Raw genomic sequence first — 16,637 nt, forward strand, 5'->3', positions numbered from 1 at the left:
GTCCTGACCCGGAACGGTCGTGTGCGTGGGAGGAGGGGGGCTGTTCACGGTGTGACACCTCAGCTCCTTCTCGTATTGGCACCACTTGTAAAGGGAGGCCCATGTGGTGTGGGAAGAAGCGGGCCACACACTTCAGCACTTTAGAAAGTCTTCAGTTGATCATTTCTGCACTTGAATGTTCGCCTAGTAAACGTCGTTAAGATGTTGTTAGAAGCTCTGGATGTTGACCAGACGGAGGTGTTGAAAGCCGCTGCCGGTAAGTGCTGAAGGAGGCCAGAGGAGGGCAGCTAGCTAAGCTACTAATGTTTTATATTAAGACTGCTACCACACATTCGCGCTAGACTCTTTAGCATGCCGCTTAGAAGCACACAGCCAGGACTGAGCTAATACCAGCGGGTGATTTCTGTGGCGGACATGCGACGTTTTAGTTCCAGTTGACTCTTATTGTCGGTGTTTCTGTGTTGCATAATGTTACCGAGCTGCTGCCCACTCGTGGTTGCCGTGATTTATTGGTTCCACCGACATTAGCTGAACACCGGCAGGTTGACAGCTCTGTATATTTTACACACACTGACCTCTTTTACATTTTGTATCATTTCGTTAATGCTCATGTTCAGCATTCATTACCATACTGTGAACTGATGTGTGGACACCTGCTGTACCTTCCTGAAATCAGGTTATTTCCACTGAGTATGAGAAAACTGTGGCTTGTATTTGAAAGGGAGATTTATCTGTAACTATATTATAACTTGTACGTGATTTAAACATAATGACTTCCTTTGGTGCAATTACAACTACCTGCATAATGGCACCAGTGCCAGCATCATTATGCCAATGTAGCATCTTACAAAAGTAGATGTTATTGTATCACAAACAAATAACATAAGAGGTCCAAAGTACAGTATGTATGACATACAACACTCCATAGGCCGACACAGCAGTATGCCTTTCTCAGCAGAATAGATATACGTTTATCCAGTGATAAATATGCTGTATTGAAGGTGCCATTTGTTGCCTCAGTCAAAGACAAGTAATTAACCAACACTGGCAAAAAAAAAAAAATTCAACTTTGAATTTTGTTTGGGTATAGACACATCTGAAAGCAAGGTTATGAAGTAACATCCAACCTGCTTGGATGATTAAAAAGGACGGCACTGACAGGTTATGATTTTCAAGGTAAAATGTTCAACTCAGTTCTGAACAGGTCTTTTTTTTTTTTTTTTTTTGACTGAAGCTGAAAGAACCCAGCATTTACGATCGGTTTTTATATTTCTGTCATCACATATTTTGTCTTTTTTTTTTTTCGCTTCAGCCTCTGTGCAGGTTCAAGTGGAGCCGGTGGGTCGATGGTTCGAGGCCTATGTGAAGAGAAGGAACAGAAATGTGTCTGCCTCCTTCCAAGAGCTGGAGGAAGAGGAGGAGTCTGAGGAAGAGTCAGAGGATGAAGAGTTTCAGCTGGAGGAGTACCCCATGCTCAGAACACTTGATCCAAAAGACTGGAAGGTAATGGCTGACAATGGGGATCTAGTACTGTTATAACATATGATTTTAGGTGACAGCTGGTCAGTTTTGAATTGTCCTCATAGGAAAGTAAAGTGTCTGATGGTTACACATTCTGACACAGTAGGACAGGACTAGTAGCGCTAGTAAAGTGTTCTTTAGTTTCATAACAGGTTAATGTGTTGATGGTGTACGTGTCATGAAATCTAATAAAGTAAATGTTCTATCATGAGTCTGTAAAGTCTTTAAATTCACATTTTTGTCCAACCAGCAGTCTATAACCTAGACATGTTCAATTTCTGCATTTTATAAACTAATCCATTAATGGAGAATTCTTTCATTACTTTTGTGTCAGAATCAAGACCACTATTCTGTCCTCGGACTCCCCCACTTGAGGTACAAAGCAACACAGAAGCAGATCAAAGCTGCCCGTGAGTTTCCTGCTCAGTGCTTACACATGTATTCCTCTGGTTGGGTGCATTGTTTGTTTTGGTCACTTACTCTGCTGTTTCTGAACAGACAAGGCCATCGTGCTGAAGCATCATCCGGACAAAAGAAAAGCTGCAGGAGAGCAGATTGTAGAAGGAGACAATGACTACTTTACCTGTATAACTAAAGGTAAGACTTGTTACAGAGTTAATTAAATACTTTCTTAAAGGTTCTGAATTTACATCCTGGTCTTCTGCTCTTGTCATTGGTTGAACCACAGCTATAGAAATCCTGTCAGACCCTGTGAAGAGGAGAGCGTTTGACAGCGTAGATCCCACTTTTGACAATGCAGTGCCTTCAAAGAGCGAAGGCAAAGAAAACTTTTTTGAGGTGTTTTTTCCTGTCTTTGAGAGAAATGCTAGATGGTCTTCCAAAAAGCATGTCCCAAAACTTGGAACGTTGGAATCCTCTTTTGAAGAAGTGGATAATTTTTACTCCTTTTGGTAAGAAAAGCTTTAAGGGAATCTAATTATACTGGGTAAAGAACACGTCGAATGAGACATTTAAGCTTCTAACTTCAATTTCTTCTTTTTAAAAGGTACAACTTTGATTCATGGAGGGAATTCTCATATTTGGATGAAGAAGAAAAGGAAAAAGCTGAATGGTAAGCTACAAAGAATCCCAGACAAAAGTTAGCGAAGCTCATTCAGGGGTTTTGCTTTGATTTATTGTCAGCCTGATGCATTGTCACTTTGTTCCCGCAGTCGAGATGAGAGGAGATGGATTGAAAAGCAAAACCGAGCTTCCAGAGCTCAGAGAAAGAAGGAGGAGATGAACAGAATACGAACACTAGTTGGTACAGTCCCTCAGAGCCAGCACACACTCCAGTAACTCCAAACTTTAAGTAGAAAGTCTCACAAACTTCAACAGGCCATTAAGAGTTAACTCTTTAGTAAAAGTTGACAAACTAATGTTAATCCATAGTGAAAGCCTCGTCACAGATGTTCTGGACTTGTAGTATGTGATTGGTCACATTAATCATTAACGTGGCTCTGTTTCAGATACCGCCTACAGCTGTGACCCTAGAATAAAGAAATTCAAAGATGACGAAAAGGCCAGAAAAGAGTCGGAGAAGAAAGCCAAAGCTGAAGCCAAGAAGAGGGAACAGGAGGAGAAGGAGCGTGTACGTACCTTTAACTGGTAACAGTGACAAGTCATACATCAAACCAAGCTGTAAATAATAATTTCTTTGTGTCCGTGTCAGGCTCGACAGGCAGAGCTTGAAGCTGCTCGTTTGGTGAAGGAGAAGGAAGAAGAGGAGGCAAAGCAGGCAGCTCAACTGGCCAAGAAGGAGAAGGAGATCCAGAAGAAGGCCATCAAGAAGGAGAGGCAAAAACTCAGGACCACCTGCAAGGTTTGACATTCTGACATTTCTTTTTGTGAAATTTAGAGACATGCTGACAATGCGCACATGTCTAAGAGCTATACGTTCTCACTTGACAGAACTGGAATTATTTTGCTGACAATGAAGCGGACAGTGTGAAAATGATGGAGGAGGTGGAGAAGCTTTGTGATCGTCTGGAGCTGACAAGGTATGGTGAAGCAGATGGTCAGTTAGAGTGCAAATCAATACATGCTTTCTCAATCTCAGTCCTTTTGTAGAATATATAGACATCATGTTAATACCTGACTCGCCCCAAAGCATGAAAGGAAAAAAAGATGACAAAAAATTATCTTTGAATAATAATATATCATACCTGACGAGTAATACATGACAAAAACAAAGAATGTTTTTACAATCAACCACAATATTTATTTTAGGTACCTACTCTAAAATGTTGTATTTTTAAGTATAAAATAAAGGGGAGAAAATCTTAAGTACGTATTTAATTTCTAGCTTCTTTAGGGGGAAGGAAATTAAATATTTGATCCAGGCATACATTTGAAATATTCAAGTTGGCACAGTCTTTTGTTAACACATTTGTTTCGATTATGTTTCCATGTACTTCTGTATTTTCATTTGTATTGATTTCTTTGTCCCAGATTGAATGAACCAAAGTACAAATCTCATAATTAGGAATAAGTATGAAGCTCCTGTTATTTGTGGCAGTTTATCTGAAGGGGCTACCTTTAGGAGTAGGATGTTAGTGCAGCTACTTGTACTGTAAGTAAACAGAACTAGAGTTGAACATTTTGTTGCTTGTCTGTTAGTCTGCAGTCTTTGAATGAAGTCCTGGCCTCAGGCTCCAAAGAGGAGAGTAAGGCAGCTGTGGAGAAGCAGGTAAATATCGGTCTTTACTCCCTCCAGGAGCATCTCAGGGAACGAGTGGAACATGTCCAGTGTGTAAGTGTGCATGTTTGCCTGTTCAGGTGCAGGAGGTGAACGATCAGCTGCAGAAGGAGAAGGAGGCTGAAGTCCAGGCCAGACAGGCGGCCCGCAGCGCCGAGCAGGCCAGCGGAGGCAGAGGAGGAGGAGGGAAGGGCTGGAACGAGGAAGACCTCCAGCTGCTCATCAAGGCAGTCAATCTGTTCCCCGCTGGGACTAACGCCAGGTAAACGGCCAGCAACAGCAGCTCCTCTGCTCCAATTAACAGTTCCTCAGGGTGAGGACAAAACAGGGCTAGCACAACAAGTATTTCCTCCTCTTACCATCTGTTGGTGAAGCTTTAGAAACAATAGGAAACAGTTGAATGTTGTGACCCTCCTTAATTTAAATATAAAAATAATCCTCCTGTGTTTTTACCTGCAGAGATCATGCCCTCTGCATGTATTTTCCTCTTGTTTTGCTGTTTGGGACAACAATACAAAAACCAGCAGTTCTCCCTGCTTTCTACTCTCCTCATTTAGAGCATAGTTCTGTCTGAGATAAAACTCTGGGCAAAACACACACACACACACACACACATTTACAGACCTGTCAACAAAACACACATCCGAAATGCAGAAGCTTTACTTCTGCTGTATGTTACCTCCAGATAATTGGTGTAGAATTGATTAGTGTGTGTGTTCACATTTTTAGAATATAACTGCTGTGATAGAATCAGAAATATTTAGACTGATCATTCTAATCTCAATAGTTGAACCCTTGTGGTGTATTTCAATATAAAATGTGGGGTTGTTTTCTTGTAGATGGGAAGTTATTGCCAATTACATGAATATACACTCGACCAGCGGCATGAAGAGAACGGCAAAAGACGTCATCAACAAAGCCAAGAATCTACAACGGCTTGGTGAGCTCACAATGGAGATAGACTATTTAATTTATAGAGTTTACTGTCATCAGGGCTGTGATTTCCATTAGAGTATTTCCAAATATCAAGCTTATTGTACAGGATTTACAGCATCTCTACTGCAGTTCTTGACCACACTGAGCGAGTTTCCACTATTCATTACATTTTTAACTTATGTCCTCAGACCCAGTACAGAAAGATGAAATCAACAGAAAAGCTTTTGAGAAGTTTAAGAAGGAGCATGCTGCCGTGCCGCCGACCATAGACAACGCAGTGCCATCAGAGAGATTTGATGGTGAGTCAAAACAGAAGTATCTGACAGAAGTACACATTGGCCAAATGACAAACTCCAGTGTTAGCTCAGTTGGGTGTGGGTTTTCATTGAGTCTGTTTGCATGACCATAAAATTCTGATTACTGGGACTAATCGGATAATTGTAATCAGATCTAATGCATTTACATGCACTTAAGGAATGCAATAACTGAAAAATCCTGGTTTAGACGCTCCAGTACATTAGATTTCTCTCAGCGTACGTAGTGATGGTAGACTCCAACTTCTGTTGTCTTCTGCTCACATTTGTCTACTTCCGTTCTCTACAATTGTAATTGTTTACACATGCAGACGTAAAAGAACGAAATAAAGCACACTAGAAAAGCACTCTGAGAGCGCAGACCTCCGCCAAGGCAGATCAGTGCCCTCCCCCCTCCACTGATCACCACCAAAATTTAATCATTGTTCCTTGTGCCAGTATCAACATTTCCTGAAATTTTCATCCAAATCCATCCATAACTTTTTGAGTTATCTTGCACATGGACAGACAGACAAACCAACACTGGCAAAATCATAACCTCCTTGGCAGAGGTAATTAACCTGTATACATGCAGGAAGACACTGGAGTATTGGGGAGAAATCCACGTGTGTTAATCTGATTTCTCATAATCCAATTACTGCCATTATCTGATAAAACATATCAGATTATCCTGTTTACATGGTAACTTAAACAATTTGACAACTCCAGAGTATTGGGGTGTATGTAAAACAGGCTCACTGATTACTTGGTTCTCTTTCTGCTTTTGAGTGATCGCTGATGTGCATAGAGGCGTTAACTGTAAAACGGGAGCACCTTGACCACTTGATGTCATGTTCACCTAGATATAAGACTTTACACACTGGCTGAGCACAGTTACACATGTTGTGCAATAGTGTCTTATTCATCCCCTTATCTCGTCCCCCAGCCTCAGGTAGTGATGGCAACGCTGCTCCCTGGACCACGGAGGAGCAGAAACTCCTGGAACAAGCGCTGAAGACTTACCCAGTCAGCACACCTGAGCGATGGGAGAAAATCGCTGCTTCCGTCCCCGGACGAAGCAAGAAAGATTGTATGAAGAGATACAAGGTTGGTTTGAACCTCAGCCTCTACACAGTGAATGGATAGGCCTGTCATAATTATTATATAATTATTTTAGTCTTTTCAGTTCACCTGTATGATGCACTACAAAAAGACAATTAAAGCCTTAATTCCAATTTGTATTACAGTAGTCATCTAAAATCTAAATGACTGTTATAGCCCTGTGGATGGCTGTCGCATAAGTGATGTAAATATGGATCTAGTGCATTTCATGTTTAATTGTGTAGTTTTAGTTCTGATATTGACATCCTCTCCCTTTCTCACACAGGAACTGGTGGAGATGGTTAAAGCCAAGAAAGCTGCACAAGAACAAGTAGCAGCCAAGAGTAAAAAATGACAAGAACCACGAAAACAAATAGTATCTGTGTTATTTTAAAATTATTGTGTTGGTCTTTATTTTATAAGAAAAGATTAAAGGCGGAAAAATACTACATTGGAGACTTAAATAGAGTTTGTGTCAATATACTGTACAGTTTATAGTTGTGTGTCTATGGTGGATCCTTCAGGTTTTCATCCAGAACATCCCACTGCGGATCTGGTTGTAGTCTGGAAGTTGTTCAATAGGACCTGTGACAAAAACAAATATCCTCAATGCACTATATTACTGACAAAGCTACAGTGTATTAGCCTAGATACACATTATACTGAGGCATCTGTTTGATAATAACACACTAATACAGTTCAGTGTATGTCCACTAGCAGTGGAACACACGGGTGATATTAAGACTGGATTTGACAGTAAGTTTCTTTTAAACTTGTCTGACACCAAATATAACTGATAAACACCAAAGGTACAATTACAAACTTCACCTGGTAATCAGTAGTTTTACTACAGCTATGTTAAATCAAGTCCAGAAAGATTAAGTGTTTGTTTTACCTCTACATGGTGGTAGAGAGCTAAACAATGCACATGCAGTCCAGTCTATTTAAAGCTGAGGGTAAGAATAATTCCATTGTTGTTACAGAGGCTATGACCCAGACAGATTACAGCTGCACTTTAACACCATCCTAGAAAAGTATTGAAGTGCATGTTACAACATGAACCTCTGAGGTATAACCAGTACATTTCACTCTCAAAGTATCAAATAACATTTGGTCAAAAGGTAAGACTGCACAATACAGACAGGTCCAAATGGTACCCAAGTATAATAGCACAGCTTTGAACATCAGGGAGAATCAACACAACGGAGAATAAAAGACCAGGATCCTCTTTCTGCTGTTTATACAGTCTAAAAAAAAACCAAAGAGCCAAAGGTTGACATACCTACTGCTGCGATGGCAGGAGCTTTGTTGTAAATGTATTTAGTACAAACTTCCTTAATGGTTTTAGCATCGATGGCCTATTGAAGAGGAAAAAAAAGATAATACAACCCTTAACATGTTTACTGTGACTCTTCAACATAAATGACAACTTATCAAAAACAGAACAGTGTCAGTTTTAATCAGATTGCTCAGCCTTAAGACTTCACTCACATCAATTCTGGCCTCCAGTTCGTGTAGAGGGATCCTTCGACTGTAGCACAACATCTGTCTTCCAATGTCCTCGCAGATGGGGGTGGAGCCTAATGGAAGTTAAACAAAAAGCATTTGGTTGAAGACTAAAGCCCCAGGGTCTCTGACCAGTACTGCCAGATGTGACACTGTCTTACCATCGAGATGCAGCAGCATGTTGGTCTTGAGCAGATTCTTGGCCCGAACCACCTCACTCTCCGTCACACTCGTACACAGAGACATCCTGATATGAAATAAGATGTTTACACCAGTGAATAACCTGGAATGAATTTTTACTCCCATGAGAAGACAGAGAAATGCTGAACAACTGAGAGGTGGACTCACCATTCCATCTGTGTAAAGTACATCATGTCGTTGATGGTGCCGGGCTCACACACCATGTAGAGCCCCCACAGTCCAGTGTCTGTGTAGCAGGTGTTGAAGGACTGGAAGCTGTGACACAGGTTTCCCTGACAAGCCATCTGAGCCAGTTTACTGGACAGATTCTGGTCCATGAGGGAGACAGAGATAGAAGTCCATTAGATGTACTGCACTCCGGTTTGTTTTACTATGAGTCTATTTGACAGTAAGTGAAACTTGTACAGTGCAATAACCAGATATAAAAAAACAAATTAGCCCGTTTCATAATTTTTATTAAAAGAAATTAAGGTACCACATGAAAATCAAAGACAGCATTATAGGCAGTTACATGAAAATGAAGTAAGAAATGATTTCATACAAAAATGTATCTGTTTGCTGAAGCCTGCAGTTCACGGCTCATTATTCATGATTAACACTTACCACACCGCCACCGAATGAGCGGTCCCAGTTTCCAATAAGTGTGTTGGCCACCATGAGAGGGATGGTGTCGGGGTGTGACCATCCCACTGCCTCCACTGCGATAGCGATGTGAGCCAGTGGCATTTTGTCATCACGCACACGGATCTGAGTGAAACAGTTAACGTGGAAAAGTCATTATTCACAGATAAACTTCCACTGTGACATAACGTGTGTTCATGTGAGACTGAAGACCTACTTACCTCACTTCCTGTGAAGTTACAAAGAGGCAGAGCAGGGGCTTCACCTTCATATCTACCGGGAAGCTTTCCAAAGTGATATTTAGCAAGATCGATGAGTTCATCGTGTGAAACTCCTGATCAAAAAAGGTGTAGAAGAGAAGTTGTAGAATTTAACAACAGTTCTTTTCACACAAAAAAGTGAAAACCATGAAAATGAGGACTCTTGAATGGACTAAACATGATGTACTTTTGTTACCAGTGTCAAACTGGGGTGTCTCAACAAAACAGAAGTCTAACCTCCAGCAGCAGCCAAAACTATTCTGGGGCCTTTGTAGTGAGTGGTGATGTACTCCACCAGGTCTCCTCTGTTGATTGTTCTGCATCACACACAAACACGATTACATTTCATGAGTCTGAAAACAAACAGGTGATTTCTACAGAGAGGAACCAATTAAAGGAAAAATCAACCTGTCACCAAAACCGCATCAGTGCACGTTAACATGGATTCTACTGGAGGAATGAACAGTCTAACAAAAGAAATTCCCTCATTTGATTTGATGGTGATGAAGGTGGAGAGCACTGTCAAATAAATCGGTTCAGAATTGATTGGTGTCTGAATGAGTCAAGATTTAGTGACAGCGAAAGTCACTGCATATAATCCACACCACTGACATCAGATTTTTTTCTTCCATCTCTGTCACCAACCAAGACTTAATTTCCATTAACATTAATTCTTCACATAATCTGTCCTTACTTGATGTTCTCTGTGGGCCCCAGGATGGTCCGTCCTAGCGCTGTGGACTGATACGCTGTAGCATGCAGGTAATCAAAGACCACCTCCTGCAGATTAGTCTCTACTTCCTGCATCTCTCTGAGGATCACCCCTCGTTCCCTCTCAATCTCTGCCTCACCAAGCATGCTGTTCTGGATGATGTCAGCCAGGATCTCCACAGCTTACGAACAAAGAAAACATACAACAAACACATCTGATTTATGATCTGTGATAGTCACTTCCATCAAAGATCTGATCCATTGTTGACATTTTAACTTATCATTTATTTACATGGTGAATAAGGTCAATATGATGGCTCATATCAGACAACAGCTTATCCTGTGCCTTGCAGTACCTCGTGGGAGATCTTTAGAAAAAGCCTTGGCGTAATACACAGTCTGCTCCCGGGAGGTGTAGGCGTTCAGGTGAGCCCCCATGTTCTCAATCTCCAACTCCAGATCCAGCTGGGAGCGTTTCCTTGTGCCCTGTCACACAAACACACACATCTGAGTAAATCTGACAATTAGAGCAAAGAAACAGATTAATTAAAATATCTCTGCTTTTAGCACCTCACCTTAAAAGCCATGTGTTCCAGAAAATGCGCTGTGCCATTGTTTCTTTGATTTTCATAGCGACTACCAGCATCTATCCAGAGGCCCACCTGAAAGAAATGACTGGTGAATACCCTCCTCAGACTGAATATCCACATATTCTGAACAAGAGACAAAAACAGAACTACCTTATCTTTAACATATCACTTACACCTCAAAGTTTACAATAACATCCAATTAATGTGTCAGGATGTTTTTAACAATTTCCTGCCTTAAGATTCTGATGTCTAGGCTTGAAAATACATTACTTTTAAATATACATCTAAAATAATATTCCTTGATAAATGCAAGAAAAGCACTCGGAGAGTGCAGACCTCCTTCAAAGCAGATCAGCCCCCCCCCCCCCCCCCCAATCACCACCAAAATTTACTCATTTGTTCCTTGTGCCAGTATCAACATTTCCTGAAATTTTCATCCAAATCTGTCCATAACTTTTTGAGTTATCTTGCTAACAAACAAACAAACAAACAAACAAACACACAAAGCAAAGTGATCACAATACCTCCTGGCTAGGTAACAAGCCTTCAGGCAGACCAACAATTTACACACAACACACGTTTTAACCCTTAGGAATGATCAGGCCATTTTTGTTCTTTTTTTTTTTGATGTGGTGATCATTATGGCTTGGTACAGTTTATGGCACGAAATTCTGCAAGAACATATTTTTTGACATATTTTCTAATTTAATGACAGTTTCTCTCACAGGTCAACTGACAGTTTTTGCACCCTCTGGGGACCCTCAAAAAAGTACACACACAAAAAACTGCAATAAAATCATCATATTTCACCATTTTTTTTCCTGCATAAATCCCTTAAATCACATCAGCCCTGCTCAAAACTACCAAATGTTAAATAGTTTACCAGTTTGAATACACAATGCCACTTGTTTTATTTAAAAGCAACACAAAATTTTCCATGCTGGGGGATGCTGCATTGTTTTACACCAGACTTGGACATGTCAAAGATTAGTAATAACACTTATAAAATCATGAAAATCACTGAGCATTTGGTAGTTTTGAGCAGAGCCAGGGTGGTTTGAGAGAATGATGCAGGCAAAAAAAGATATATGATTTCACAGCAGTTATTGTACATTTTTGGCTCAAGGATTCCCAGTGGGTAGTTGATTAAAAGGATGTACAAGGATTAAAAAATATTAAAACTATACATAAACTCGCCATTAGGTTGCTGATATTGTGTACTGGTGGGTTCTCTTTAACTCACTGTGCAGGTTGGAAGCCCAGAGTCCTCAGAAGCCACCCGGAGCCCGTTTTCTAAAGCGGTCACCTTAGTTTCAGGAACATTGAGGGCCACTTGTGGAGCCTGAACAGCCAACAGTCTGTGGGGTCCAGATGTGAGCTGTGGGTGAAGACAACAACCGTTAAAACCCTCAGAAAAAACTGCCAGTCATGGTGATGCTTCAGATTTACACATTACATCAGACAGTCTCATGTTAGCAGCAACTCAATACTCTAAGGTGTTTATACTCTACTGTACTACGTGGTCAGAGAACGAAGTTTCCAACATTTACACAAGGACTTGTTGATAAAAAACAATTGATAATGTCGCAACACATTACATAGTGACAGGCCATGCCACTGACCCCACTCTGACAATAAACACACATGACTGCTCATCTAACCAGTGGCTTTAAGTCCCACACATGTCCGTAAACATATCCTTACCCTGGGTGAAGAATATGTCTTCAGTAAATGTCTCTGTACAACATTTCTCCCGATAGATGTCAGATTCTTTAAGCACGCCGCCATATTGACCAAGCCACACAGAGCGCATGCGCAGTTTTTCGCCGACGTAACCTTTACGCAACATCCTCCACAGGTGACGAAATCATTTTATTAAAAAAATAAAAATCTAAAGGAGAAAAACAAACGAGCAATTTGTACAACATATACTATACAAATATTATCAATATGATAATTAAAAGAAATGTAGATAAATGAGTACGCAAAAGTATTGTTGTGTGTAATTCTAATTATAAGGTTATAAGGTGGAATTAAACAGTCTGATGGCCACAGGCAGGAATGATTTACTGTGGTGCATTTTGGAGGTATCAGTCTCTCACTGAACATGCTCTAGTGACTGACCACCACGTCATGGAGTGGGTGAGTGGAACTGACCAGTACTGTCCTGATCTTGGACAACATTAGCCTCTCTGACATTACCTTCAGAGAGTCCAGCTCCATCCCCACAATGTTACCGGTGGATCAGCTTGTTGAATGTGTTTGTCATTGGCAACCCTCATCCTGCTGCCGCTTTAGAAAATTGAGATGGCTCTGGCCCTTCTTGTAGAGCAGTGACTCAAATCACACCTGGTTCAATTGATGATCAGCTCATCACCAAGCTCTGCAGAAGCCTGATACTGATGTAATGGCTTCCAGGTGTACTTGCTTATTTATTTATTTATTTATTTATTTGGCTATTTATTGTCAAGAAACGTAATTAAACTAACCAGTGACACCAAATGAAAAAAAAGAGGGACATAAAGATTGTCAATTACTTATACTGTGCTCAGGGATGTGAGCGGTGTAACTCTTATTTTGAAAGGATCCGACATTTAGGAACAGGAAGTGTTCTTTAGCCTCGCGCGAATATTCTTCAACATTGTCTCAAGTTTGTGTGTTGTCAGATCACAGTGAGTCAAACAGCCGAGATAAAGTGAAAATTTAATTTTATGCAGAACACAAATAGCCTCTGTGTCAGCTACTGTACTATCTGCGTCTGAGCCTGGAATTCTGTGGTTTAACTCGGGTTAATTTTTATTTTGTCCTAGTGCTGTAGCTCTGTAGAAATGTCCTAAACTTCATGCTAGCTTAAGTGTTGATCAGCAGTAAACATTAAATCCATTAGCGATAGCATTAGCCATTCTATCTGCGCTGTGGCATCCAGACTAGAAATGGCGGACAGTAGAGATCTTATGGACGGAGATCTGGAAGATGGAGAAATTTCCGGATCCAGCTCGGATTCTGACATGGGAGCCACTGTCGCAGCACAGGCTCGACCTCCGGCGTTTGGCGGCCAGTCCTTCCAGAGCAGAGCCCCCTCCAACTCGTCCGCCGCCGCCTACCGCAGCACCGGCAGGGCGGCGGAGTCCAGTGACAGCGGCCAGGACTCATCCGACGAAGAGGCTGCAGTTTGGCGCCGGAAACGCCAGAAAGTGTCCAACGCTCCTCAGACAACTGGAACGACCCGCATGCCAGTCCCCACGGCAGCGGGAGGCCGCAAGGTAAACAACATCTGGGGCTCTGTGGTCCAGGAGCAGTGTCAGGATGCCATAACAGCAGAGCTGGGCATATTTGGCATGGAAGGAGAGGTCAGCATGGCAAGCAGAAATGTGGAGACTTATAACTATGTTCTGGCTCGTAAGATAATGGATAAGGAGCGAGAGATGGAGAAACAGTTGAAGGATGGAGGAGAGGTGAGCATGCTGGACGCTCAGCTGGAGGAATACATGAAGGGCCGGGGGTCAGAGGGTGATGCAAAGAGGAAGAGGTCTGTCAGAGAGAGGCTGGGCCCCAGAGCTGAGATGGACATCAAGGGCCGGTATGAGATCACAGAGGACGACCCTGATGAGAAAGTGGTGGATGAGATAGCACACCGGCTGCAAGAGCCTAAAAAAGAACTGATAGAGCGTGTTGTTAAAGTTATTGGGAAGAAAAAAGCACTAGAACTGCTGGGAGAAACCGCCACACTGGAGGAAGCTGGTGGTGTGTACACCATGGATGGCAGCAGACGGCGGACCCCTGGAGGGGTTTATCTGAACCTGCTGAAGAACACACCCAGTGTATCTAAGTCCCAGATCAAGCAGATATTCTTGGATGAAACCCAGAGAGACAACAAGAGCAAAAAGGCTGCACAGAAGCGAAGGAGGCATGTCCTAGCCAAAAAGATGAAACAGGCCATCGGCACACTGAATCTGCAGGAGCATGATGATGTCTCTAGGGAGACTTTTGCCAGTGACACCAACGAGGCCTTGGAGTCACTGGAGGAGGCAGCAGAGGAGGAAGAGGAGGCCCCTGTGGAAACTGCTGTGGGCACTGAGGAGACCCCAGTGGTCTACAACTCTACAGACCTGGAGGTTTTTTGAGTCTTTCTGCTCTTTGAACTCTGGAAAGTCTAAATAAAGTCTTTCTAGACTAAATAACACTGAAAGCACTGTACAAGCACGTTTCTCCATATTACGTGACTGCACCTGATTGTCATTGATTTATTTTCCCCTTAAAAGTGAATTGAGAGCTTGTCATAACAAAGGCTTAGTTTTTGTTTGATACATCATGGGTTTGAAGATTTCACCACAGTAAGACATTGAAAAGTTTGTTTAGTGATACAAATGCATTGTTTGGCTCAAAATCAATTTCTAACTCTTTAAAGTTGTTGAAGCATATAAAGTGTATGGTGATGCTCTCCTGTTGATTTGCTGAATAGTGACTGTTCAATTTCTCATGATATATTTTCTTCATTTGTTCAGCTGATTTGTGCAACTGTGTCTTGAATCTAAAAGTAGTCTCAGGTAAAAGTACTTTTTAAATGTGCACACTTCAGTGTTGTTTGTCAAGAGCAACTTTACATTTAACTGTTTTCCTTAACATTTTAAGGCCAAATAAACATAAACTCATTGTGGAAAGCATGAAACTTGTGATGACTTTTGTTAAATCTAACAGCTACAGTTGGTCCCCAGTGGACTTCTTCACTAAGTTTTCTTTTTACAAATGTTGTACACAGATGTACAAATAATACTAATTGTCCAAAATAATTTGAAGTCAGATTTCTTTAATGAAAAACTTGATCATTTTCTGCCCTACCTATGTGCCTAAGGCTTGCACAATCTTAGGGAAAATGCCAGAACCTACACAGCACCTAAACCATCTGAAAACTATATGTTTAAGAAAGGACAGAGATTAAAAATTAAAAGCCATATGTCATTGGAAGAAATATTGAGATTTTTGTAAACCTTACTAAACCACATGCTAAATGATTGAAGGCAAAGCTGTTGTAACACTGAAATATGCCCACTAGATGGCACACACGCTCCATCTTCCACAAGGATAGTATTTCAAAAGAAATTAAATAAATGATCCTGCCACGAGGAATAGAAGAAGACGAAGCACACATTTGATAAACAACTGTATTTAAATTAACTTAGATTTTGCCATTGAAACTTTTATTGTGTGTTCATCCCCAAATAAATCTGTTTTCTTTCACTGCACTAGAGGCACAAATAAACAAACCTGCACTCACAAATGCTAAAACTACATGAATGACCTTTAAAACTAGACAAGATAAGTTTCCAACCTCACTGCTGTGTATCAAACACAACATCAAGTGGACAGACTGACAATGGCAGATTGCCAGTATTCTTAATAGAGGAACATTTTTTTATCATATATATTGACCAGTTGCTGAAAGACCACACAGCTTTGCTATGAAATAGTCAATTTTGGTTGTGTCACAAATTACACGCAACTTTAACAAATATTGGTGTCAATCTTAAAGCTGTATTTATTGATTTTTATTTATTTATTTATTTTTTGTCAGTTTCAGGCAAAGAAACAGAAACTAAACAAGAATCTGATATTATCCCCCCATAAAGCTGCTGAAAGTTGCTGAAGACAAAAGCAGTCAGTGATAATACTCTAGGTTTGTAACTAGTGACATTTGTCACGTCTGATCCTTTGTTAGTGTATAAAATATTGACTGCAGCTTTAATGGACAGGTTCACTATTCTTCAAACCTGTGTTAAAGGCGGTGATGTGAACCCTGAAACAGGTTTGTTAGTGACGGTATGATCACTGTTCCTGTTCACACCAGCTGTTAAAAACAGGAATACCATGCTCTAAATGTCAGTGACAGGGAACTAACCATGTACTACAGGCATCCGCTGGGAATCAACAAGGAACCAAAACAATGAAACACAAATGAGGAGAAATGCTATTAGATAAATCAGTTTAATTTGGTTAATGCTGTCTTTATCAAACTTAGGATCAGGATAAAAATGCTATTATATGTGAGATCACTGATTAATTTTCCATAACCATTTAATCCTCTGGGGGGTTGTATGAGGGTCTCGGGGGGCGTCATTTTCCCTAATTAAACAGATGTAGAGAAACAGTGTTTGACAGCATAAAAGTAATTTGTGTTTGTTTCCTTTGTGTGTTTGTTAGT

The 16,637-nt window shown here is 41.0% G+C and overlaps 3 protein-coding genes across 3 annotated transcripts; 2 read left to right on the forward strand and 1 right to left on the reverse strand.

Moving 5' to 3' along the window:
• The first annotated feature begins 52 nt into the window (after positions 1-52).
• On the forward strand, positions 53-6,998 carry dnajc2 (DnaJ (Hsp40) homolog, subfamily C, member 2). The gene is made up of 16 exons (XM_030148679.1): positions 53-256; positions 1,313-1,503; positions 1,856-1,931; positions 2,020-2,118; positions 2,210-2,432; positions 2,528-2,593; positions 2,694-2,785; positions 2,991-3,112; positions 3,194-3,343; positions 3,433-3,521; positions 4,141-4,210; positions 4,300-4,481; positions 5,059-5,159; positions 5,344-5,454; positions 6,395-6,555; positions 6,836-6,998. The coding sequence occupies exons 1-16, from the start codon at positions 202-204 to the stop codon at positions 6,902-6,904; spliced, it is 1,857 nt and encodes a 618-aa protein (XP_030004539.1). The 5' UTR covers positions 53-201; the 3' UTR covers positions 6,905-6,998.
• Positions 6,931-12,257, reverse strand: pmpcb (peptidase, mitochondrial processing subunit beta). The gene is made up of 13 exons (XM_030148680.1): positions 12,143-12,257; positions 11,682-11,816; positions 10,424-10,510; positions 10,205-10,334; positions 9,832-10,030; positions 9,375-9,454; positions 9,099-9,211; positions 8,860-9,003; positions 8,404-8,564; positions 8,217-8,302; positions 8,041-8,129; positions 7,832-7,907; positions 6,931-7,134 (listed from the first exon to the last, which is right to left on the reverse strand). Exons 1-13 carry the CDS (start codon positions 12,224-12,226, stop codon positions 7,070-7,072), a joined length of 1,449 nt encoding a protein of 482 aa, XP_030004540.1. The 5' UTR covers positions 12,227-12,257; the 3' UTR covers positions 6,931-7,069.
• A 799-nt stretch (positions 12,258-13,056) lies between these two features.
• Positions 13,057-15,528, forward strand: phax (phosphorylated adaptor for RNA export). Its single transcript, XM_030150550.1, has 2 exons — positions 13,057-13,110; positions 13,365-15,528. Exon 2 carries the CDS (start codon positions 13,372-13,374, stop codon positions 14,560-14,562), a length of 1,191 nt encoding a protein of 396 aa, XP_030006410.1. The 5' UTR covers positions 13,057-13,110; positions 13,365-13,371; the 3' UTR covers positions 14,563-15,528.
• The last annotated feature ends 1,109 nt before the right edge of the window (positions 15,529-16,637 follow it).

This window comes from Sphaeramia orbicularis, chromosome 12, assembly GCF_902148855.1.
Source record: "Sphaeramia orbicularis chromosome 12, fSphaOr1.1, whole genome shotgun sequence".
Lineage (NCBI taxonomy): Eukaryota > Metazoa > Chordata > Actinopteri > Kurtiformes > Apogonidae > Sphaeramia > Sphaeramia orbicularis.

Bases quoted from the DNA above. Each gene is read 5' to 3' on its own strand.
- phax (XM_030150550.1), top strand. From the start codon at position 13,372: ATGGCGGACAGTAGAGATCTTATGGACGGAGATCTGGAAGATGGAGAA.
- dnajc2 (XM_030148679.1), top strand. From the start codon at position 202: ATGTTGTTAGAAGCTCTGGATGTTGACCAGACGGAGGTGTTGAAAGCC. The intron at 2,594-2,693 runs GTAAGCTACAAA...TTGTTCCCGCAG, and splicing joins GAAAAGGAAAAAGCTGAATG to TCGAGATGAGAGGAGATGGA. The intron at 2,786-2,990 runs GTACAGTCCCTC...GCTCTGTTTCAG, and splicing joins CAGAATACGAACACTAGTTG to ATACCGCCTACAGCTGTGAC.
- pmpcb (XM_030148680.1), bottom strand. From the start codon at position 12,226: ATGGCGGCGTGCTTAAAGAATCTGACATCTATCGGGAGAAATGTTGTA. The intron at 9,004-9,098 runs GTAAGTAGGTCT...TGTTTCACTCAG, and splicing joins GTAACTTCACAGGAAGTGAG to ATCCGTGTGCGTGATGACAA. The intron at 7,135-7,831 runs GTATGTCAACCT...TTTTTGTCACAG, and splicing joins TCCTGCCATCGCAGCAGTAG to GTCCTATTGAACAACTTCCA.